Below are 24,369 nucleotides of genomic sequence, written 5' to 3' on the forward strand. Positions count from 1 at the left end.
AACCTGTGGGTCCCCAGATGATGTTGAACTACAACTCCCATCATCCCTAGCTAGCAAGGCCAGAGCTTAGGGATGATGGGAGTTGTAGTCCAACAACACCTGGGGACCCACAGGTTGAGAACCGCTGGTTTAGGGTCCTTAATCAAGTATAGGGTAGTGGTGAGAGTGTTGGACTAGGGATGGGGAGAGCAGGGTTCAAATCCCTCCTTCTCCAGGGCACTCCTTGGGCAAGATCAGGACACTCACTGTCTCGCCATCCAACCTACAAGGCTCCTTGGAGGAAGGGTAAAATATAAGCATAATAGAAAGCAAATAGAATTGCATCTTTAGGAGCTAATCAGGGCTAGAGATCTAATGAAGGCAGTTAAACTGCTGTGCCACATCATATCAAATCCCAGCTGCAATAGAATTTAGTCAGAAGATGAAAACTAGAATTGAAAAGACCAGGTTGCAAAAAACACATTTTTATTGATTATTTGGTGGATACATTGACAAATGATACAAACATGATTCTATGCATTCAAGAAGCAAATGATTCAGGACCCGTCCGGGCTTTCCTGATTTGCCTCTGCATGAGTCATACACAGAAATGGTTATACAATGAAAGATTAAGGAAACATCAGAGACTATTATATGGCAAAAGAAAAAACCCCTCCCATAAGACAGACCCCCGGCTTGTGCCAATATAGAGCAGGTAACAAGCCTCCAATAGGAAAAGTCAAACAAACAAAGTGATGCAACATGCTGAGCCACAACAAGCTTTTCAGTGCACTTTAAATGCACACTTAAAGCACGTGACATAATGATAAAAACACCTTATTACAACAAAGTATAGGGTAGTGGCAAGAGTATTGGACTAAGGATGGGGAGAGCAGGGTTCAAATCCCTCCTTCTCCATGGCACTCCTTGGGCAAGATCAGGACACTCACTGTCTCGCCATCCAACCTACAAGGCTCCTTGGAGGAAGGGTAAAATATAAGCATAATAGAAAGCAAATTTAATTTAATCTGTGGGGTCTAATCAGGGCTGCAGATCTGAAGGAGGCAGCTAAACCTTGGGCCACAACATATCAAGTACCAGCTGCAAATTTAATCAGAAGATGGAAAGCAGGAATTGAAGAGACCAGGTTGAAAAACACACATTTTTATTGATAATTTGCCTAATTTCTTCTGCAGTCCCTGATTCTACAAAGCATGCTGCTTATCAAGCTACTGTACTTTGGCAGGGGATCCTAAGCCCTTGACTGAGAGAAGGATCTCCTAGTTTTCGGGGCGAGTCGGGGGTCTTCGGCGGCCCCGGTTCCGCTGCGGGGGAGGAGATTCCATCCGAATTGGGACAAGTCCTGTTGAAAACCACACGACGGCCACATTCCCAGGCATCCGAGCTGGAGGCTGCACACTGGGGGCATTGCTGGGGAGAGCTGGAGGCTGCACACTGGGGGCATTGCTGGGGGGAGCTGGAGGCTTCACGCTGGGGGGAGCTGGAGGCTTCACACTGGGGGCATTGCTGGGGGGAGCTGGAGGCTTCACGCTGGGGGGAGCTGGAGGCTTCACACTGGGGGCATTGCTGGGGGGAGCTGGAGGCTTCACACTGGGGGCATTGCTGGGCGGAGCTGGAGGCTGCACACTGGGTGCATTGCTGGGCGGAGCTGGAGGCTGCACACTGGGGGGATTGCTGGGGGGAGCTGGAGGCTTCACACTGGGGGCATTGCTGGGGGGAGCTGGAGGCTTCACATTTGGGGCATTGCTGGGGGGAGCTGGAGGCTGCACACTGGGGGGATTGCTGTGGGGAGCTGGAGGCTGCACACTGGGGGCATTGCTGGGCGGAGCTGGAGGCTGCACACTGGGGGCATCGCTGGGGGGAGCTGGAGGCTGCACACTGGGGGCATCGCTGGAGGTAGAAGCAGGACCGTCATGGAGACTTGGAGGACCCAGTGCACCAACAGGCAATAGCTGATCCAACCTGGTGTAGGTTTCACGGGGTTTCACAGAAGGTCCGATGTCTCCCTCGATCTCTTCTGGTACTTCAAAGGTGACTGACTCCGTAAGCCAGAATTTTCTGCAAGGGCGGTAAAAACCCCAGTAGAATATCACAGTAGCAAGAACTCCAACACAAAAAACGGTCACCAACAGCCAGTCTGAAACAAAAGAAAGATATTGATCAGTGCTTGTTCTGCTACCCATTTGCTCGATTGTTCTGCTCAACGGGACAAATTGGACTCTCCAGGAATGGAGCAAGGGATTTTAACCAAAAATCCGGAGAGGGGTGGTATGGCTAGCATCTTTAGGCAAAGTATCTCACACTGCAACAATTTCCCCCATCTCTAACTTCAGGAGTCAATATCCTTAATGGAGCCTGACTGCACTCGGCTGAGAAGACTCCCTGGGACAAATGTCCCTGCACCGAAGCAACCTAGAAAACAGGACACCCTGGACTTCGTTGGGAAAATTCCCGCCCGCCCCCATACAAATCTTGCCCGCCCGTGCCAACCTAGAGTCTTCTGGCGCGTTAAAAACCAACGAATTTCTCACAGCACCATAACGCGTCTTAGCGCAGCCTAAGACTGGGCCCACGCGACCCCCCCCAAGCACCTTCGAAGCCCTTCTTGCCCTCCCCGCAAATCTTCTGCGCACTGGACTTCACCCTAATGGAGTTCCAGTTTCCAGCCACCCTTCCCAAGCGATAGCGCGCAGCCTACTTGGGGAGGCGGAAGGGGCACCGAAGGTGCTCTCCTCGTCCAGTGTACACCTCTGCGCTTCACCGCAAGATCATGAGCGGGGAAGACATAAACAGACCGAAAGGGGAGCGGGAGACCCATGTCCAAAAAAGAGAAAGCAGCGGTTTCGCTTTCAGAATGAGGCGCACAATGGGCGCAGCCAAGGGGCCCCAGGGGCAGCTGCCTCCCCAATTAATCAAAATTAATACAAATAATAACAAATCTGAGGTCTGCGCCCCCTAACAAAAATACTGGCTACGCCTATGAGGCTCAAGTAGTGTCCCCCGGGAGGTGCCAAAAGATGCGAAAGTAGGTGGCTGCCTTACATGGCACTGGAGGGCACGGCTCCGGTTTGCGGTCGGTGGGGCGCGCTGGGGAGCCCTTGGCGAGCTCTTCGAAGGAGCAATTGCGCGTCTGGTCGCAGGTCCCGCAGCAGAACTTGACTTCGGCGCCGTCGGGTTGCCCCGCGCACTGGAAAGCTTCCACCTGCGGCGGCACGGTCCCGTACAGCCACTTGGCGCACTTCGATCCATTGGTCTCGCTCAGTGGCCGGGCGTCTTTGTTGGGAGTAGGGACCGCGATCTGGGTCTCGCCCCAAGGCAGAAGGCGCAGCAGCAGCAGAAGAGCGAAGAGCAGAACACACTTCATGGCGGCGCAACTCACAGCTGGGCTCACCTCGAAGAACTGACTGACCGACTCTCTCCAGCAAGCGAAGTCTGCCTGGCTGGTCTAACCCGCCCCACACGGACAGGTCCGTCCCACTCAAGCGCAGCCAGTCAGAGACAATGACTCGGTATCAAACTTCCTCTCATAAAGGCTGCATGGGCGCCGTATCCGCTGGGGCGGCCCCGATTCTGGCCGCACAGGTGTCCCGTGCAGAATGCAAGTTTACACGGAGGGCCAGATACTTGGTCGATCTACCTGGGTGTTCTCTCCGCTATCCGGCAATTCTTCTCTGGGCTTTCAAAGGGGGGCGCTGGGTGGAACATTCCCGCCCTCCCGGGAATTGAACCAGAGACCTTGCGCCTTCGACGCAGGTGCTCTAGTACGGAGAGCTGGTGGGGTTCAGGGGCATCGAAACGCTCCCTCCCCATGGAAGTGTGTGCCAATAGCTTCAGAAGTCGAATGAAGAGGCTCTTGATGCGCTCGGACAATTTCCCCATCTCCTGTCGATTCCTGGGGGGCTATCCGCTCGAGCCCACCCAAGCTTCCTCAGTAGTAACAGCCACAACCCCCATTTGTATTAGAAGTAAACAGACAAACAAAAACGGAGCTGGCGAATATTTGCTCGCAATAACTGCTCCGTCTAGACGCACCACTCTTTAGAAACAGCCGGCTCCGAGGCAGGAGCACACATAAGTCTCCATTGTTCAGAAGCGCTTCTTGAGGGGTAGTGTGGTGCAATGGTCAGAGTGCTGGTCTAGGAAGACCATGGTCAAATCCCTGCTTGCCCGTGACCTTGACGCAGTTTCTCTCAATCTAACCTACTTTGAGGGGTTGTTGTGAGAGTAGAACTGAGGTGGAGAGAATTATGTAGAATCATAGCATTGTAGAGGGACTTCGAGGGTCATCTAGTCCAACCTCCTGCAAAACGGGAACGATGCTTTCACCCCTTGAAGTAACACAGGATTCAAATCTAGGAAATACAAAAATAAAATAAATACATGCACTGAACACTTAGAAATCAGTACTGTACCAAATTGGACTGGATCCTGGCTTTCTTTCAAGCACATCTTCTACTTATTGGGTAGTAGCACCATCCAAATCTTTGGCAATTACTTGGGCTGTATTCAAATATCTGAACGGATGTCTGAAGGGATGCACGATGGTGCAAGCTCATTTTCTGCTTTTCTAGAGGGTAGGATCCAAACTTATGGATTCAGATTAAAGGTAAATGGTAGCTATAACTTTGTAACAAGAGAAGCCGTTAGACCGTTGAGACGATTACCTCGGAAATATAGACATGTGTATAGATGGTAGGAGAATATGTATTTATTAGATATTATCCTTCCTTTGTCACGTTTGTGAATTCAGAAGAGTGCATCACATTGCAGATTAAAAGGGAACCTTAGATTGGTTAGTTTTAGCCTCTTAGATTAAGTAATCCAGGATGCTGTAAAGCAGATTGGATTATCTTGGTCTTTCCCCTCTCCTTTAAAACAATAATCATACATATTATATTGGAAAAGGTAAAAATAACAATTATTTACTCAGAATATTTGTTGATGAGTAAGAGATACAGCAGCTTTAGACCTACTTTAGTCTAGATTAAGGTAGTGTCTGAGCAATGGAGCCCAGACAGGCAGATGTTCTCACATTTTTGCCTTGGCAATGAGTTTATATATGGTTACGCCCGCTCCCCCCTGACAGGGCACAGTGGAAGTGGCTCTCACAGTTCTCTCTAGCAAATTTACAGGAAATATCTGTGAGCTCCAAATTCTCTTCAGCTCCTATCATGTGCCTATCTAGCAAATATGAATTTTTTCTTTTGACTGCATTGTAAATATCCTACACACCCCTTCTCAAGCAAAACAACATACATTCATATACACTTTTATGAAACCACCCAGAAACTCATCTTCACTCAAACATTCTGCAAACTGTCTCTCGGTAGAGGCTTGGTCAGGATACCTGCAGTCATCTCTCTTGTGTGGCAACAAGCCAATCAGGGCGGCCGTCTTAAGCATATCTGATGCCATGATGCAAAGATCCCTCTGCCCCCCCCCCCCGTCTCCCAGAGTTGCTGACCTTTCTTAGGGAGGACAGTGCTGCGCCCAGGTTTGCGGGGCTGGAGGAGGCGGGCAGCGGCTAGAGGGCAGATCCACTGGTGGGGAAGAGGTGGAGGCTGGACACGGCGACTCCCGGCTCACCTGGCCGCTTCGTGCCATGGTGGCCACTGCAGGTAGAGGCTCTGGGCACAGCGCTGCTTCGGTGCAGCATGGTGGAGGTGGGCAAGAGTGGTGAGCTGATGCCGGGAGGCGCCGCGTCCAGCCTCCGCCTCTTCCCTGGCACCCTCCAGAACTTGGCACCCTGGTGCCCTGCGCCATTAGCCTCTATGGGTAAGACACCCCTGAAACCACAAGTCCATCTGGAATGGCCTCATGTACATAGTGATACTGCACCCCAAGCTGGACTTGATTGCCTAACTCAAATGTTTCTAATGAATCTATCAACTACCGTATTTTTTGCTCCAGAAGACACACCAGACCATAAGACGCAACTAGTTTTTAGAGGAGGAAAACAAGAAACAAGAAAGCAACACAAAGCCTCTTGGGCGAAGAGGCAGGAGCACTCTAGCTGTGCTCAGGAGGCTTTGCGGGGCTATCGCTGAAGCCAGGAGAGCAAGAGGGATCAGTGCGCACTGATCCCTCTTGCTCTTCTGGCTTCTGGGATAGCTGTGCAGCCTGCATTCGCTCCATAAGACGCATACACATTTCCCCTTACTTTTTAGGAGGGGAAAAGTGTGTCTTATAGAGCGAAAAATATGGTTGCTTCCTGCTACGTATAAGGGAATGTGCTCTGCTACTAGCTCACAAGCTTGAGTGAGGAAGGATAATATTTAACCCATATATCCCCTCCTGGGGACGCAGGTGGTGCTGTGGGTAAAACCTCAGCGCCTAGGATTTGCTGATCGCATGGTCAGAGGTTTGAATCCCCGCGGTGGGGTGCGCTCCCGTCGTTTGGTCCCAGCGCTTGCCAACCTAGCAGTTTGAAAGCACCCCCGGGTGCAAGTAGATAAATAGGGACCGCTTACCAGCGGGAAGGTAAACAGCGTTCCGTGTGCTGCGCTGGCTCGCCAGATGCAGCTTGTCATGCTGGCCACGTGACCCGGAAGTGTCTGCGGACAGCGCTGGCTCCCGGCCTATAGAGTGAGATGAACGCACAATCCTAGAGTCTGGCAAGACTGGCCCGTACGGGCAGGGGTACCTTTACCTTTACTATCCTCTCCTACTATCCTCAACATTCCCACAAAGGGTTATGGGGCTCAGAGTTGAGTATTTTTGGTGGATTCAGCATTCCCACACCTTTAAGATAGAAAACTGCTGTTTTCACACCCACCCAGTAATGTTCAGTGGGAGCATTCACCATTCTGCATAGAATTCACACTGCATTGGCTATGTCCAGTCTGCAGGTTGTGGCCAGGTGTAAGTCTACCTATTGCTGACCTGTATTTATTGTTGTCAGGCAAAGAATTGAATCCTCTTGATTCTTTGAGAAGTCAGTGTTCATGGGTGTGGCAACTAGATGTGCTTCTTGCATCTCAAGATTGCCAATCAGTTCAGCAACCTTCTGCTTTTGACTTACAAGAAAAGAACCATCTTCTTCTCTCTCAACTTTGATTCCTAGATTGTACAAGATCTTTCCTAGTTCCTTGACCTCCATATCCTTGCTTAAATGTTTCACAACCTGTATGCAATCTCTATCATCGACCACAGCAACAATAAAGTCCTCAACAGAGGCAAGAACGTAAGAAAATTGTCCAATTTTGCACTTGGTGTACAAACACTTTGTGGGATGTATTATTACTTGAGTAGTTAAGTACAACATTTTCCTGTTGCCTAGAATGGAAACACAGAGGAATGTGGCTCCAGACAGGGAGGACTTCCTATCATACCTGCTCCGGAGCTTCCCCCACCCTGTGTGACCAAATAAAAAGGGCTGGCCACACAACCAGCTCTTACTCTTGGACTATTGGACTCTCACTCTCTTACACTTGGACTCTTAGCCAGCACATGGCTCAAGCTTCACAAGCAGAAAGTCTGAGCGTAGCTCAGACTTCTTTTCACTGTAACCACAAGATAAAGCTTGCCTTCAGATGACTTCTATGAACTGAATGTGAGTAAAACTTTGTTCTTATGCTTAAAGAAGACTGGGTTGTGTTATTATTTTAAGAGGGGGAAATGGGGAATCTTACCAGGAAGAATTCAGACTGGACAAACCAGACTGGATTGCTTAATTAAAGAATTCTAACGAATCATCAACTTTCTTCCAATAAGTTGCAAAGAGAACGTGCTCTGCTATTTGCTCACTAGCGTGAGTGAGGCGGGAGAATATCACAACAATAACACCCCCTAGCTTCTTTAACATTCCCACATACATTAGGTCTTGTGTTTCTTCTTCTGATTGCTTAGAGAAGTCAACAACACTTCCTCTTGTGTCACCCTTACTCTGTTCATAGAATTATCCATGTGTTTTGAGCTGAAATCCTGTTTTCAGATCCATAATTTTGTAGCCTTTTCTTCCAGTTCCAAATACATGTATGTGTAACAGATTGGGAGTTCTCTCATGGCAAAGCTCAAAAGGTTTGAGTTTTGCTCCTTTTTTCTGGCAATCTGTTCTGGAGATTCACTGCAATCCCTGCTGCATCTCCCCACATGTACTGGGGTAGAGATGCATATTTTAACATGCACCTTTTCGTCTTCATGATGGATCTAAACTTTATTTCTGCTACTTACTGAGTTCTGTTGTGGGGTGGAAGGAACGCTTGGAACATGCTTAATCTCCTCTTTTCCCAGGAGAGTTTCCATATTGTTTGAACCCTACTGACCCCCACTGTCAGTCATCAGAATAGCTGGCTTTCTCTGGAACTTGTTCTGTGCCATGGCAAGGTATTTCTGGAACATTTACAGCCAGTGTTCCTTGAGAAAATATGCTACACAATATTTTGAAAAGCCATTGAGAAATATTAATATGTACTTACTCTTCCCCAATGAGTGAACATTCATTCCACCACATAAATCACTGTAGACTATGTCAAGCACTTGGGTGCTTCTTTGTTCTTTGCAAGGAGAAAATTTTAAACAGTGTTTTCAGTGACTTAACTTGCACATTTTGTTGTTTCTACGCAAATGTAATTCTGGTTCTAAACGCAGCATAAGGGGTCTCTATAGTATAGTGTATTTTAAAATGAGGTTTTAGAGTTTTTAGGGGTTTTTGAAAGTTTTATGTAGTTTTGTAGTAGTTTTATGTAGTTTTGTAGTTTGTGGTAGTTTTATGTAGTTTTTATGTAGTTTTATGTAGTTTTTCAAGTTCATTGTTCTGCATGGGACAATGACAATAAAGATATTGTATATCGTATATATATCGTTGTTGAGATGCTCTGTGTTACCTGTATTAACTTTTCCAGCTCTTTAGACTTGTATGCAAATAATACCACTATAGTGCTTTGCCCATCCTTAATTCCCTGTTTTGAAGTTGTTTGATGTTAGAAATGCCATCGTATTGATGGAAGCATGTGTTCACCTTCTCTGACATCACTCCAGAGGCTATGCATGTGGCATTTGTAACTTCTCCACACTGCAATTCAAAGGGAGCTTCAGAGCTTGATGAAATGGCAGGGCCACCACTGGATTTGCAGTCCTATAAATAATATAAATAAATTTTTATTTATAACCCACTCTTCCTGGTTCAGAAAACTGGGCTCAGGGCAGCTAACAACAAATTTAAAACACTTAATTGATGCAACAAAAAACAGCATAAAATACAGTATAAAACATGAATAACAATAAATTCAGAATTCAAAAATCAATTTAGGGGGAAAATCCATCCAATAAACATTAGATGATCACCAGGGCTAGCTAGCTAAATTAGTCCTATTTGGGCCAGCAAGGAGACCAGGGGAAAATTAGCTGTGGGATCCCAGAGCGGGTAATCTTCCTAAAAAATGGAGAGGGAGGGAAGGAAGGGGAATAAAAGATCAGGCTAAGTTTAAATTGAAAGCCAGGTGGAAAAGCTCTGTCTTACAGGCTCTGCAGAAGGAAGTTAAATCCTGCAGGGCTCTGGTCTTATGGGACAGAGCATTCTACCAGGTCGGAGCCATCACTGAGAAGCCCTGGCCATGGTTGAGGATAATCTGATTTCCTTACGGCTCTGGATCTCTAAATTATGATTATTCATGGACCTTAAGGTGCTCTGCGGGGCATACCAGGAGAGACAGTCCTGTAAACATGAGGGCCCTAAGCCACAAAGTCCTCCTGTTCATGCCAGCAGAAACAGCAGCAGAAGGGAAGAGGGGTGGGGGTGGGGGGATAAAAGGGCAAATTGCTTCAGGGTGAGGGCTGAGACAATCCCACTAGCATCATATTTGATTTTTTGGAGGACACCCCTAAACCCTTGAAAACCCTAGAATAATAAATGGTAGGGTTTTTTATTACCGTATTTTTCGCCCTATAGGACACACTTTTCCCCCTCCAAAAATGAGGGGGAAATGTGTGTGCGTCCTATGGGGTGAATGCAGGCTTTCGCTGAGGGGTGCGCACCGACCCCGCTCGCTCTCCAGGCTTCAGGAAGCTATCCACAAGCCTTGGGAGCCCGCGGGAGTTCCTGCCGGGCTCCCTAGGCTTGCGGATAGCAGCCTGCAGGGCTTTGGGCAGATATCCGCAAGCCTGGGGAGACCGGCGTGACTTCCCGCCGGCTCCCTAGGCTTGAGGATAGCAGCCTGTTCTGGGGGCTGGGTTGGAAATATATTTTTTTTCTTTATTCCCACCCCCCAAAAAACTACGTGCGCCCTATGGGCCGGTGCGCCCTATGGGGCAAAAAATACCGTATCATAGACATGAAGTGAGAATTGAAGCTGCAGAAGAATTCCTGAGCATAGGTGTCAATGTTTCCCTTTTTAAAAGGGAAATTCCCTTATTCTGAACAGGATTCCTCGCAAGAAAAGGGAAAAGTTGACAGTAGCCTATACAAAATGACCTGGCCAACCTAAGACCATTAAGGAACAATACAGGATCATTGAGGGAAATTGGCAATCAAGAGAACTGTCCTTCCCCTTTTCCTGAGGTGTGAACAGAGACTTGGTTTGGAAGGTTGTTAGGGTAACTGGGTGTGAGGTGACAGGAAAAGAGAGTTTTGAGCAAGGCTTACTAGGAAGAAGAAGCAGGAAGGGCTGGGATCCATGATGGGTAGGATTGCTGCAGGATGGCTGGAAGAGGTGTCATAGATTCCACTGCTACACTTCAATGGCGTACAAGCCCTCTTAAAATGACCATGTTGTAAGATTTTGACTCTCTATATAAAGATTAAAGCTGTAAATAGGTGAATAAACCATATTTCTAAAAGCTATGTCTCTATTCCCCAAGGAAATACAGACCCTGAGTGAGTGCCAAGAATCCAATGAGCTTTTGCAACCAAGCGCAACAGAGGGGGGAAGGCTCCCAACTTTCGATGGTATCTGGCTGACTTGGGCTCCAGACTGGCAGAGCAATCTGGATGTGCTGAGCAGGACTCCCCTGCTCAGCGCCGGAGGGCCCCAGTCCTGCCACACAACACCTGGCCCAGGGAGGGGCCTGAGAGACCTATAAGAACTGCTGCTGCGGCTGAAACCCAGGAGAAATCCCCTGCTCAGTGCCTGAGGGCCCCAGCCCAGCCACGCAACACCTGGCCCAGGGATGGGATTGAGAGACCTATAAGAACTGCTGCTGCGGCTGACTCCCAGGAGGACGTACCTGCTCAGCGCCTGAGGACTCCAGTCCTGCCACCCAACACCTGGCGCAGGGAGGGGCCTGAGAGACCTATAAGAACTGCTGCTGCGGCTGACACCCAGGAGGACGTCCCTGCTCAGCGCCTGAGGACTCCAGTCCTGCCACCCAACACCTGGCCCAGGGAGGGGCCTGAGAGACCTATAAGAAATGCTGCTGCCGCTGACACCCAGGAGGACGTCCCTGCTCGGCGCCTGAGGGCCCCAGTCCTGCCATGCAACACCTGGCCCAGGGAGGGGCTTGAGAGACCTATAAGATCTGCTGCTGCGGCTGACTCCCAGAACGACTCCCCTGCTCAGGGCCTGAGGGCCCCAGTCCTGAAACGCAACATGTGGCCGAAGGAGGGGCCTGAGAGAAGTATAAAAACTGCTGCTGCGGCTGACTCCCAGGAGGACGTACCTGCTCAGCGCCTGAGGACTCCAGTCCTGCCACCCAACACCTGGCGCAGGGAGGGGCCTGAGAGACCTATAAGAACTGCTGCTGCGGCTGACACCCAGGAGGACTTCCCTGCTCAGCGCCTGAGGACTCCAGTCCTGCCACCCAACACCTGGCCCAGGGAGGGGCTTGAGAGACCTATAAGATCTGCTGCTGTGGCTGCCACGCAGAACGACTCACCTGCTCAGCAACTGAGCGCCCCAGTCCTGAAACGCAACATGTGGCCGAAGGAGGGGCCTGAGAGACGTATAAAAACTGCTGCTGTGGCTGACTCCCAGGAGGACTTCCCTGTTCAGCGCCTGAGGGCCCCAGTCCTGCCACACAACACCTGGCCCAGGGAGGGGCCTGAGAGACCTATAAGAACTGCTGCTGCGGCTGAAACCCAGGAGGACGTACCTGCTCAGCGGCTGAGGACTCCAGTCCTGCCACCCAACACCTGGCACAGGGAGGGGCCTGAGAGACCTATAAGAATTGATGCTGCAACTGACATGCAGGAGGACTTCCCTGTTCTGCGCCGGAGGGCTCCAGTCCTGCCACGCAACATGTGGCCCAGGGCGGGGCCTGACAGGCCTGTAACAACTACTGCTTCGGCTGACACCCAGGAGGACTTTGCTGCTCAGCGCCTGAGGGCTCCAGTCCTGCCACGCAACACCTGGCCCAAGGAGGGGCCTGAGAGACCTATAAGAATTGGTTCTGCTGCTGACATCCAGGAGGACTTCGCTGCTCAGCGCCTGAGGGCCCCAGTCCTGCCACGCAACATGTGGCACAGGGAGGGGCCCGAGAGACCTATAAGAAGTGCTGCTGCAGCTGACACCCAGGAGGACTTCGCTGCTCAGCGCCTGAGGGCCCCAGTCCTGCCACACAACATCAGGATGGGGCCTGACAGGCGTATAAGAACTGCTGCTGCGGCTGACACCCAGGAGGACTTCCCTGCTCAGCGCCTGAGGGCCCCAGTCCTACCACGCAGCATGTGGCCCAGGGCGGGGACTGACAGGCCTATAAGAACTGCTGGTGTGGCTGACACCCAGGAGGACATCCCTGCTCCGAGCCTGAGGGCCCCAGTGCTGCCATGCAACCTGTGGCCCAGGGTGGGGCCTGACAGGCTTATAAGAAATGCTGCTGTGGCTGACACCCAGGAGGACTTCCCTGCTCAGCGCCTGAGGGCCCCAGTCCTGCCACGCAACATGTGGCCCACAGCGGGGCCTGACAGGCCTCTAAGAACTGCTGCTGCAGTTGACACCCAGGAGGACTTTCCTGCTCAGCGCCTGAGGGCCCCAGTCCTGCCACGCAACAGGTGGCCCAGGATGGGCCCTGACAGGCCTATAAGAACTGCTGCTGCACCTAACACCCAGGAGGACTTCGCTACTCAGCGTCTAAGGGTCCCAGTCCTGCCTCGCAACATGTGGCCCAGGGCGGGGCCTGACAGGCTTGTAAGAAGTGCTGCAGCTGACTCCCAGGAGGACGTCCCTGCTCAGCGCCTGAGGGCGCCAGTCCTGCCACGCAACATGTGGCCCAGGGCGGGGCCTGACAGGCCTATAACAACTCCTGCTGCAGCTGACACCCAGGAGGACTTCCCTACTCAGCGCCTGAGGGCCCCAGTCCTGCCACAGAACACCTCGTCAAGGGAGAGGCCTGAGAGACCTATAAGAATTGCTGGTGCGGCTGACACCCAGGAGGACTTCCTTGCTCAGTGCCTGAGGGCCCCTGTGCTGCCACGCAACATGTGGCCCACAGCGGGGCCTGACAGGCCTCTAAGAACTGCTGCTACAGCTGACACCCAAGAGGACTTCCCTGCTCAGCGCCTAAGGGTCCCAGTCCTGCCTCGCAACATTTGGCCCAGGGCGACGCCTGAAAGGCTTATAAGAACTGCTGCTGTGGCTGACACCCAGGAGGACGTCCCTGCTCAGCGCCTGAAGGCCCCAGTCCTGCCACTCAACACCTGGCCCAGGGCGGGGCCTGGGAGACCTATAAGAACTGCTGGTGCGGCTGACACCCAGGAGGACCTCCCTGCTCAGCGCCTGAGGGCCCCAGTCCTGCCACACAACACCTCGTCAAGGGAGGGGCCTGAGAGACCTATAAGAATTGATGCTGCAACTGACATGCAGGAGGACTTCCCTGTTCTGCGCCGGAGGGCTCCAGTCCTGCCACGCAACATGTGGCCCAGGGCGGGGCCTGACAGGCCTGTAACAACTACTGCTTCAGCTGACACCCAGGAGGACTTTGCTGCTCAGCGCCTGATGGCCCCAGTCCTGCCACGCAACATGTGGCCCAGGATGGGGCCTGACAGGCCTATAAGAACTGCTGCTGCGGCTGCCACCCAGGAGGACTTCCCTGCTCAGCGCCTGAGGGCTCCAGTCCTGCCACGCAACACCTGGCCCAAGGAGGGGCCTGAGAGAGCTATAAGAATTGGTTCTGCTGCTGACACCCAGGAGGACTTTCCTGCTCAGCGCCTGAGGGCCCCAGTCCTGCCACGCAACATGTGGCCCAGGGCAGGGCCTGACAGGCCTATAAGAACTGCTGCTGCGGCTGCCACCCAGGACGACTCCACTGCTCAGCGCCTGAGGGCCCCAGTCCTGCCACGCAACATGTGGCCCAGGATGGGACCTGACAGGCCTATAAGAACTGCTGCTGCGGCTGAAACCCAGGAGGACATCACTACGCAGCGCCTGAGGGCTCCAGTCCTGCCATGCAACATGTGGCCCAGGGCGGGGCCTGACAGGCCTATAACAACTGCTGCTGTGGCTGACACCCAGGAGGACTTCCCTGCTCAGCGCCTGAGGGCCCCAGTCCTGCCACGTAACACCTGGCCCAAGGAGGGGCCTGAGAGACCTAGAAGAACTGCTGGTGCGGCTGACACCCTGGAGGCACTCCCTGCTCAGCGCCTGAGGGCCACAGTCCTGCCACGCAACACCTCGTCAAGGGAGGGGCCTGAGAGACATATAAGAATTGCTGGTACTGCTGACACCCAGGAGGACTTCCCTGCTCAGCGCCTGAGGGCCCCAGTATTGCCACGCAACATGTGGCCCAGGGTGGGGCCTGACAGGCCTATAAGAACTGCTGTTGTGGCTGACTCCCAGGACGACTCCCCTGCTCAGCGCCTGAGGGCCCCAGCCCTGCCATGCAACATGTGGCCCAGGATGGGGCCTGACAGTCCTATAAGAACTGCTGCTGCGGCTGCCACCCAGGAGGACTTCCCTGCTCAGCGCCTGAGGGCCCCAGTCCTGCCACGCTGCATCTGGCCCAAGGCTGGGCCTGAGAGACCTATAAGAACTGCTGGTGCGGCTGACACCAAGGAGGACCTCCCTGCACAGCGCCTGAGGGCCAAAGTCCTGCCATGCAACACCTCGTCAAGGGAGGGGGCTGAGAGACCAATAAGAATTGCTAGTGCAGCAGACACCCAGGAGGACTTTCCTGCTCAGCGCCTGAGGGCCCCAGTCCTGCCACGCAACATGTGGTCCACGGCGGGGCCTGAAAGGCCTATAAGAACTGCTGCTGCGGCTGCCACCCAGGACGACTCCCCAGCTCAGCGCCTGAGGGCCCCAGTCCTGCCACGCAACCCCTGGCCCAAGGAGGGGGCTGAGAGACCTAGAAGAACTGCTGGTGCGGCTGACACCCTGGAGGAACTCCCTGCTCAGCGCCTGAGGGCCGCAGTCCTGCCACGCAACACCTCGTCAAGGGAGGGGCCTGAGAGACATATAAGAATTGCTGGTACGGCTGACACCCAGGAGGACTTCCCTGCTCAGGGCCTGAGGACCCCAGTATTGCCACGCAACATGTGGCCCAGGGTGGGGCCTGAAAGGCCTATAAGAACTGCTGTTGCGGCTGACTCCCAGGACGACTCCCCTGCTCAGCCCCTGAGGGCCCCAGCCCTGCCATGCAACACGTGGCCCAGGATGAGGCCTGACAGTCCTATAAGAACTGCTGCTGCGGCTGCCACCCAGGAGGACTTCCCTGCTCAGCGCCTGAGGGCCCCAGTCCTGCCACGCTGCATCTGGCCCAAGGCTGGGCCTGAGAGACCTATAAGAACTGCTGGTGCGGCTGACACCAAGGAGGAACTCCCTGCTCAGCGCCTGAGGGCCGCAGTCCTGCCACGCAACACCTCGTCAAGGGAGGGGCCTGAGAGACATATAAGAATTGCTGGTACGGCTGACACCCAGGAGGACTTCCCTGCTCAGGGCCTGAGGACCCCAGTATTGCCACGCAACATGTGGCCCAGGGTGGGGCCTGACAGGCCTATAAGAACTGCTGTTGCGGCTGACTCCCAGGACGACTCCCCTGCTCAGCCCCTGAGGGCCCCAGCCCTGCCATGCAACACGTGGCCCAGGATGAGGCCTGACAGTCCTATAAGAACTGCTGCTGCGGCTGCCACCCAGGAGGACTTCCCTGCTCAGCGCCTGAGGGCCCCAGTCCTGCCACGCTGCATCTGGCCCAAGGCTGGGCCTGAGAGACCTATAAGAACTGCTGGTGCGGCTGACACCAAGGAGGACCTCCCTGCACAGCGCCTGAGGGCCAAAGTCCTGCCATGCAACACCTCGTCAAGGGAGGGGGCTGAGAGACCAATAAGAATTGCTAGTGCAGCAGACACCCAGGAGGACTTTCCTGCTCAGCGCCTGAGGGCCCCAGTCCTGCCACGCAACATGTGGTCCACGGCGGGGCCTGAAAGGCCTATAAGAACTGCTGCTGCGGCTGCCACCCAGGACGACTCCCCAGCTCAGCGCCTGAGGGCCCCAGTCCTGCCACGCAACATGTGGCCCAGGGCGACGCCTGAAAGGCCTATAAGAACTGCTGCTGCGACTGACACCCATGAGGACTTCCCTGCTCAGCGCCTGAGGGCCCCAGTCCTGCCACGCAACCCCTGGCCCAAGGAGGGGGCTGAGAGACCTAGAAGAACTGCTGGTGCGGCTGACACCCTGGAGGAACTCCCTGCTCAGCGCCTGAGGGCCGCAGTCCTGCCACGCAACACCTCGTCAAGGGAGGGGCCTGAGAGACATATAAGAATTGCTGGTACGGCTGACACCCAGGAGGACTTCCCTGCTCAGGGCCTGAGGACCCCAGTATTGCCACGCAACATGTGGCCCAGGGTGGGGCCTGAAAGGCCTATAAGAACTGCTGTTGCGGCTGACTCCCAGGACGACTCCCCTGCTCAGCCCCTGAGGGCCCCAGCCCTGCCATGCAACACGTGGCCCAGGATGAGGCCTGACAGTCCTATAAGAACTGCTGCTGCGGCTGCCACCCAGGAGGACTTCCCTGCTCAGCGCCTGAGGGCCCCAGTCCTGCCACACTGCATCTGGCCCAAGGCTGGGCCTGAGAGACCTATAAGAACTGCTGGTGCGGCTGACACCAAGGAGGAACTCCCTGCTCAGCGCCTGAGGGCCGCAGTCCTGCCACGCAACACCTCGTCAAGGGAGGGGCCTGAGAGACATATAAGAATTGCTGGTACGGCTGACACCCAGGAGGACTTCCCTGCTCAGGGCCTGAGGACCCCAGTATTGCCACGCAACATGTGGCCCAGGGTGGGGCCTGACAGGCCTATAAGAACTGCTGTTGCGGCTGACTCCCAGGACGACTCCCCTGCTCAGCCCCTGAGGGCCCCAGCCCTGCCATGCAACACGTGGCCCAGGATGAGGCCTGACAGTCCTATAAGAACTGCTGCTGCGGCTGCCACCCAGGAGGACTTCCCTGCTCAGCGCCTGAGGGCCCCAGTCCTGCCACGCTGCATCTGGCCCAAGGCTGGGCCTGAGAGACCTATAAGAACTGCTGGTGCGGCTGACACCAAGGAGGACCTCCCTGCACAGCGCCTGAGGGCCACAGTCCTGCCATGCAACACCTCGTCAAGGGAGGGGGCTGAGAGACCAATAAGAATTGCTAGTGCAGCAGACACCCAGGAGGACTTCCCTGCTCAGCGCCTGAAGGCCCCAGTCCTGCCACGCAACATGTGGCCCACGGCGGGGCCTGAAAGGCCTATAAGAACTGCTGCTGCGGCTGCCACCCAGGACGACTCCCCTGCTCAGCGCCTGAGGGCCCCAGTCCTGCCACGCAACATGTGGCCCAGGGCGACGCCTGAAAGGCCTATAAGAACTGCTGCTCCGGCTGCCACCCAGGACGACTCCCCTGCTCAGTGCCTGAGGGCCCCCGTGCTGCCATGCAACACGTGGCCCAGGGCGGGGCATGACAGGCCTATAAGAACTGCTGCTGCGACTGACACCCATGAGGACTTTCCTGCTCAGTGCCTGAGGGCCCCAGTTCTGCCACGCAACACCTGGCCCAGGGAGGAGCGTTAGAAACCGATAAGAATTGCTGCTGCGGCTGCCACCCAGGAGGACTCCGCTGCTCAGTGCCTGAGGGCCCCAGTCCTGCCACGCAACATGTGGCCCACGGCGGGGCCTGACAGGCCTATAAGAACTGCTGCTGCGGCTGCCACCCAGGAGGGCTTCCTTGCTCAGCGCCTGAGGGCCCCAGTCCTGCCACGCAACTCCTGGCCCAAGGCGGCGCCTGACAGGCGTTTAAGCACTGCTGTTGTAGCTGCCACCCAGGAAGACTCTCCTGCTCTGCACCTGAGGGCCTCAGTTCTGCCACGCAACACCTGGTGCAGGGCGGGGCCTCACTCGCCTTTAAGTACAGCTGCTGCAGCTGCCACCCTGGAGGACTACCCTGCTCAGTGCCTGTGGGACCCAGTCCTGCCACTCAACACCTGGCCCAGGCCGGGGTCTGACAGGCCTATAAGAACTTCTGTTGTGGCTGCCACCCAGGAGGACTTCCCTGCTCACGCCTGAGAGCCCCAGTCCTACCACGCAACACCTCGCCTAAGGAGGGGCCTGAGAGACGTATAAGAACTGCTGCTGCGGCTGCCACCTAGGAGGACTTCGCTGCTCAGCGCCTGAGGGCCCCAGTCCTGCCACTCAACACCTGGCACAGGGCGGGGCCTGACAGGCCTATAAGAACTGGTGCTGCAGCTGCCACCCAGGAAGACTCTCCTGCTCAGTACCTGAGGGCCCCAGTCCTACCACGCCACACCTCGCCTAAGGAGGGCTTAAGAGACGTATAAGAACTGCTGCGGCTGATACCCAGGAGGACTTCCCTGCTCAGCGCCTGAGGGCCCCAGTCCTGCTACGCAACACCTGGCCCAGGGCAGGGGATGACAGGCCTATAAGAACTGCTGCTGTGATTGAGACCCAGGAGGACTCCCTGCTCAGCGCCTGAGGGCCCCAGTCCTGCCACTCAACACCTGGCCCAAGGAGCGGCCTGAGAGACCTATAAGAATTGCTGCTGCGGCTGCCACCCAGGAGGACTCTGCTGCTCACCTAAGATTATGTCAAGAATGTATAACCTGCTGCTGAAATGGAATACTCAGGATGAAACAGTAAAATCTGCCATGATTAAATGGGCACAAGATGTTGGACATAACATAATGATGGCTGACTGGGAACAGTTATGGACCACCGGTATGAAATTCACGGCATGTAATGCCTTAAGAGAGAATATTATGAAAATGATATACAGGTGGTACATGACACCAGTCAAGCTAGCAAAAATCTACCAATTGCCCGCTAATAAATGTTGGAAATGTAAAGAAACCGAAGGTACATTTTTTCACCTTTGGTGGACGTGCCCAAGGATTAAGACCTTCTGGGAAATGATCTATAATGAAATGAAAATGGTGTTTAAATACACCTTCCCGAAGAAACCAGAGGCCTTTCTCCTGGGCATGGTTGACCAACAGGTGAAAAAGAAGGACAGAACTTTCTTTATGTATGCTATGACAGCAACAAGAATACTTATCGCGCAGTTTTGGAAGACACAAGAACTACCCACACTGGAAGATTGGCAGATGAAGGTGATGGACTATATGGAACTGGCAGAAATGACCGGCAGAATCAGAGACCAGGGAGAAGAGACGGTGGAAGAAGATTGGAAGAAATTTAAAGACTATCTACAGAAATATTATAAGATTAACGAATGTTAGAATGATATCGGACTGAACGTAAAAGGGTATTAGTAATAAAGTGGTGAATGAGTATAGAAAATTTAAAGGTTAAAAGGCGTAAAATTAAAAGGTTTTAAATTTGTTAAGACATTAAGGAGATTAAGATATATTAAGGCATTGAGATGAAGATAAGAATTAGGCAAGATAGAGGGAAGGGATTTGCTGATCAAATATATGAATTGGAATACAGTGAAGGGAGGTGTGGGGAAGTCTGGAAAATAAGTAAATGCAAGAAATATTATGAGGTGGAATTGTTTTTATTTGTTTTTATTTTCTTTTTTTCCTTTTTTGCATTGTTCTTTTCGTCGTTTTGTGTTTTTGTATTTTTGTACTTTTGTATTTTTCTGTGGTTTTTTCCTTTTTATGTAAAAACCTTAATAAAAAATATTATATAAAAAAAGGACTCTGCTGCTCAGCGCCTGAGGGCCCCAGTCCTGCCACGCAACACCTGGCCCAGGGCAGGGGATGACAGGCCTATAAGAACTGCTGCTTTGACTGACAACCAGAAGACTCTCCTGCTCAGCGTGACGGGCCAATAAGAACAGCTGCTGCAGATGACACCCAGGAGGACTCCCCTGCTCAGCGCCTGTGGGCCCCAGTCCTGCCACGCAACACCCGGCCCAGGGAGGGGCCAGACAGGCCTATAAGAACTGCTGCTGTGGCTGACACCCAGGAGGACTCCCCAGTCTTGCCACGCAACACCTCGCCCAAGGAGGGGCCTGAGAGACGTTTAAGAACTGCTGCTGCAGCTACCACCCAGGAGGACTCTCCTGCTCAGTGCCTGAGGGCCCCATTCCTGCCACTCACCACCTTTCCCATGGTGGGGCCTTACGGCCCTATAAGAACTGCTGCTGCTGCTGCTGCCGCTGCCCCTGGGCATAGAGGGCTCCATTTTATTTTGTCTTTGTTTTTTGTTTAAATTGCTGTTATTTTTTACCTATGTCATTTTAAACTTTGATATTCATGCTGTATTCTTAGATTTTGATTTATTTGGAATTTGTTTCCTATTTGTTTGTGTATTTTCAATGTGGTTTAGTTTTTGTTTATTGCTTTTGTAATTATGTAAATCTTGTTATGCTGTAAGCCAGCTTTAACTGTGGAAAGGTGGCATAAAAATAAAAAATGATGATGATGATGTTAAGTCATGATTCTATCTGGCCTGACTTAGGCTCCAGACTGGCAGAGCAATTTGGATGTGCTGCTCTGTGCTGTCATGATGCTCCCCTGGCTGAGGTTTGGAATGCCCCCATGCTGTGCTTGCACCCTGCCAACACACAGTGCTATAGACTTCAACAAACTGTAGCAGTGAGAAGAGGAGTGGGCCACCTTTCTGCCCACAAGAGCTGGATTCTCTTGGAGTAATCTCTCGGCAGAGGGTAGAATCAGAGATACTTCACGCTTCCCCCTCATCTCCCCCCATCTCTTTTCCCTTGCTGAGTGATGCTACCTCAGCTGGTTGAATCTTCCCTCCCTGTGACTCCCATGTGGATTTATGTTTGTGGGGAGGGTTCTTCCATCAGAATTGTGGAAGAGTTTACAACTTTTTTCTCCCTCTCAGTATCTTAAGGCCCCACCTCATGGAGGGCAAGGAAGGAGCAGAGAGAGAAAGAAATAGGAGCATTAAGTTTGAGAGCACCCAAGACCCCCCCCCCCCAGTTCCACAAGCCAGCCTACCATCTTTGCCTGAGTCAATCACCAGGGTGACCTGTGACTGTTTAGGGTTTTTAATCAAGTATTGTATAGGGTAGTGGTGAGAGTGTTGGACTAGGGATTGGGAGAGCGGGGTTCAAATCCCTCCTTCTCCAGGGCACTCCTTGGGCAACATCAGGCCATCACTCTCTCACTTTCTAACCTACATCACAAGGCTCCTTGGAGGAAGAGTGAAATATAAACATATTAGTAAGCTAACAGAATTTCATCTGTAGGGACTAATCAAGGCTAGAGAGCTAATGGACGCAGTTAAACCCTTGAATCACATCATATCAAGTCCCAGCTGCAAATTTACTCTACCAGTAAATTTGGAATTTGGAATCCACCAATAGCATACAAATCAATATGGCTAACCTGATCCTAAACACCCACCCACCCCACTCACACATGAAAACAAAGATCACCACAGCCAATCACAAACAAAGAACCACACCCTAGGCCAACCCCAACCTCTCTCACCACCAAAGGAACACAAATGAACAGCACGAGCAATGCTGACACCAAACCCTACATACATTAAGCAGAATAGAAACATTGCCACCAAACCCCAGCCCCCCCATCTTCCCCCCTCCCCCCCCGCAATGTCTCAACAAATGAAACTGATTTGTAAAAATGCTACATGGAAAAAATACAAGAGACATTACACATACTTCTGTAAAACAAGAAAATCTTTAATAAAAAAAGAAGGAAAAAGTAGAATTGAAGAGACCAGGTTGAGAAGCAAACATTTTTATTGATACATTTGACAATACATAGCAGGCAGCAAACCACCTATAGGAAAAGTAAGAAAAGAAAAAAAGGTGGGGCTGATCCACACTGATAACACAATCAATGCACATTTAAATGACATTACATAATAAAAAAGGGGCATAACAGTAGTAAGGACGCAGGTGGTGCTGTGGTCTAAACCACTGAGCCTCTTGGGCTTGCCAATCAGAAAGTCGGCAGTTCAAATATCCACAATAGGGTGAGCTCCTGTTGTTCTGTCCCAGCTCCTGCCGATCTAGCAGTTCGAAAGCACGCAGTGCAAGTAGATAAATAGGTACTGCTGCGGCGGGAAGGTAAACAGCATTTCTGTGCACTCTGGTTTCCGTCACAGTAGTTGAGTCATGCTGGCCACATGACCCAGAAAGCTGTCTGTGGTCAAAGGCCAGCTCCCTTGGCCTGAAAGCGAGATGAGCGCTGCAACCCCATAGTTGCCTTTAATTGGAGTTAACCGTTTAGGGGTCCTTTAACTTTTTACCTTTTTACCAATAGTAGTAGTAATTCTAGTTAATAGATGGTTAGACACCCTCCTCATAGGATTAGCCAATTTCAATGATGCTACAAAGCATGCTGTGGATGATTAGTACTAGACTCAACTTTGACAGGGAAGCCTAACCCTTTGAATGAGAGGAGGATCTTTTACTTCTTTGCCTTCTTTGCCTTCTTTCCCTTCTTTGCCTTAGCCCGACGCTTTTTGTGGCCCTGCTTTGGCTGAGAGGGAGAAGTAGCACCAACTCGGAATGGGACAAATCCTGTAAACATGATGGTCACATTCTCAGAGCCCTCAGCTTGGGGCTGCACACTAGGTGCGCTGCCAGATGCAGCAGCAGGGCCCTCTGCACCTTCAGACGATGGCGGAACCAATCTGGTGGAGGCACCAGAGGGGTCACGATGATCACTTGATTTCCCAGAAGAGCTGGTATCTAGCTCAAGGCCCTCCACGGGTCTTTCTCGGGTAGTCTTCCTCCGCCAGAATCTTCTGCAAGTGCGGATAAAAGCCCAGTAAAATATCGCATTGGCAATAACTCCTCCCCAAAACCAGCTCAGCCTGTCCATGTCTGAAACAGAAGAAAGAAATTGATCAGTGTTTGTTCTGCTATCAGTTTGCTCACTTGTTTTGCTCAACTGCACAAACTGGACTCTCTAGGAATGGAGCTAGGGATTTGTACCCCCCCCCCTCAAAGCCTGGGGCGGGTATAGTAGCATCCTGAGGTGCAGTATCTCATACCGCAACGCCCCCCCCCCCAGTGTGTCTCACTTCAGGAGTCAAGACGCCAAGACAGGAAAGGAAAGTGTTTGGTAGTAACTGGGGCAGCCTGCACTGAAGCAACCTAGAAGGCAGGACACTCCCGTCCCCCAACCCGTGTACAAATCTTGCCCAAGTCTTTCGGATCTACTTGCAGAGCCGTCAGCAAGCTAGTCGGCCCGTGGCAACCCAGAGTCTTCAGGCACGTGAAAGACCGACGAATTTTTCACAGCACCAGAAGACGTCTTAGCGCAGCCTAAGACTGGGCCCACACGACCCCCTTGAAGCACCCTCGAAGCGGTTATTGCCCCCCAAGTCTTCTGCGCACTGGACTTCCCGTTCCTAGCCACCCTCCCTCCCGGAATGCCCGTTCCTAGCCTCCCTTCCCAAGAGAAAGCGCGCAGCCATCTTGGAGAGGCGAAAGGGGCTTCGAAGGTGCCCTCCCCGTCGAGTGGAGCCTCTGAGCCGCATCCCCAGTTCAAGGGCGGAGAAGAGAGCAATAGACCGAAAGGGCAGCCGACAGGGAATGGGGGACCCGTATCTAAAAGAGAGAGAACGGCGGGTTTGCATGCAGACCTAGGCCCAGATAGTGTCGAGGTGCTAATAAAGCCAAGGGAGTTAGCCGCCTTACGTGGCGCTGGAGGTGCAGGAGGGAGCAGTTCTAGGCCACCGTCGGTAGGGCGCGCTGTGGGGCCCTCGAGGAGCTTTTCGAAGTAACAATTGCTTGGCTGGCCGCAGGTCCCGCAGCAGAACTTAACTTCGATGCCGGTGCGCTGCTCCACGCACTGGAAAGCCTTCACCTGCGGCGGCTCCGTCCCGTACAGCCAGTGGTCGCACGTCGATCCATTGGTCTCGTTCAGCAACTGGGGGGCTTCGATGGTAGCAGGGACCGTGCTCTGGGGCTCGCCACAAGGCAGAAAGCGCGGCAGCAACAGGAGGAAGAACAGAGCCCGCTTCATGGCGGCGCAACTCCCAGCTGGGCTCACCTCGAGGAACCGAACCTCTCCAGCGAGGAACGACGTCTGGCTGGCTA

General features: G+C 52.8%; 2 protein-coding genes across 4 annotated transcripts in view; one reads left to right on the forward strand and one right to left on the reverse strand.

The window, feature by feature from the left end:
• LOC310669598 (tigger transposable element-derived protein 1-like) overlaps positions 1-24,369 on the forward strand; it is a 433,144-nt gene that overhangs the window by 37,926 nt on the left and 370,849 nt on the right. The gene's annotated exons all lie outside the window — the stretch shown is intronic.
• Positions 1,260-3,397, reverse strand: LOC310669918 (uncharacterized protein; the record flags this gene model as incomplete). Its single annotated transcript, XM_083424381.1, has 2 exons — positions 3,043-3,397; positions 1,260-2,137 (listed from the first exon to the last, which is right to left on the reverse strand). The coding sequence occupies exons 1-2, from the start codon at positions 3,362-3,364 to the stop codon at positions 1,260-1,262; spliced, it is 1,200 nt and encodes a 399-aa protein (XP_083280507.1). The 5' UTR covers positions 3,365-3,397.

Source organism: Podarcis tiliguerta (assembly GCF_965153285.1).
Source record: "Podarcis tiliguerta genome assembly, chromosome: Z".
Taxonomy (NCBI): Eukaryota; Metazoa; Chordata; class Lepidosauria; order Squamata; family Lacertidae; genus Podarcis; species Podarcis tiliguerta.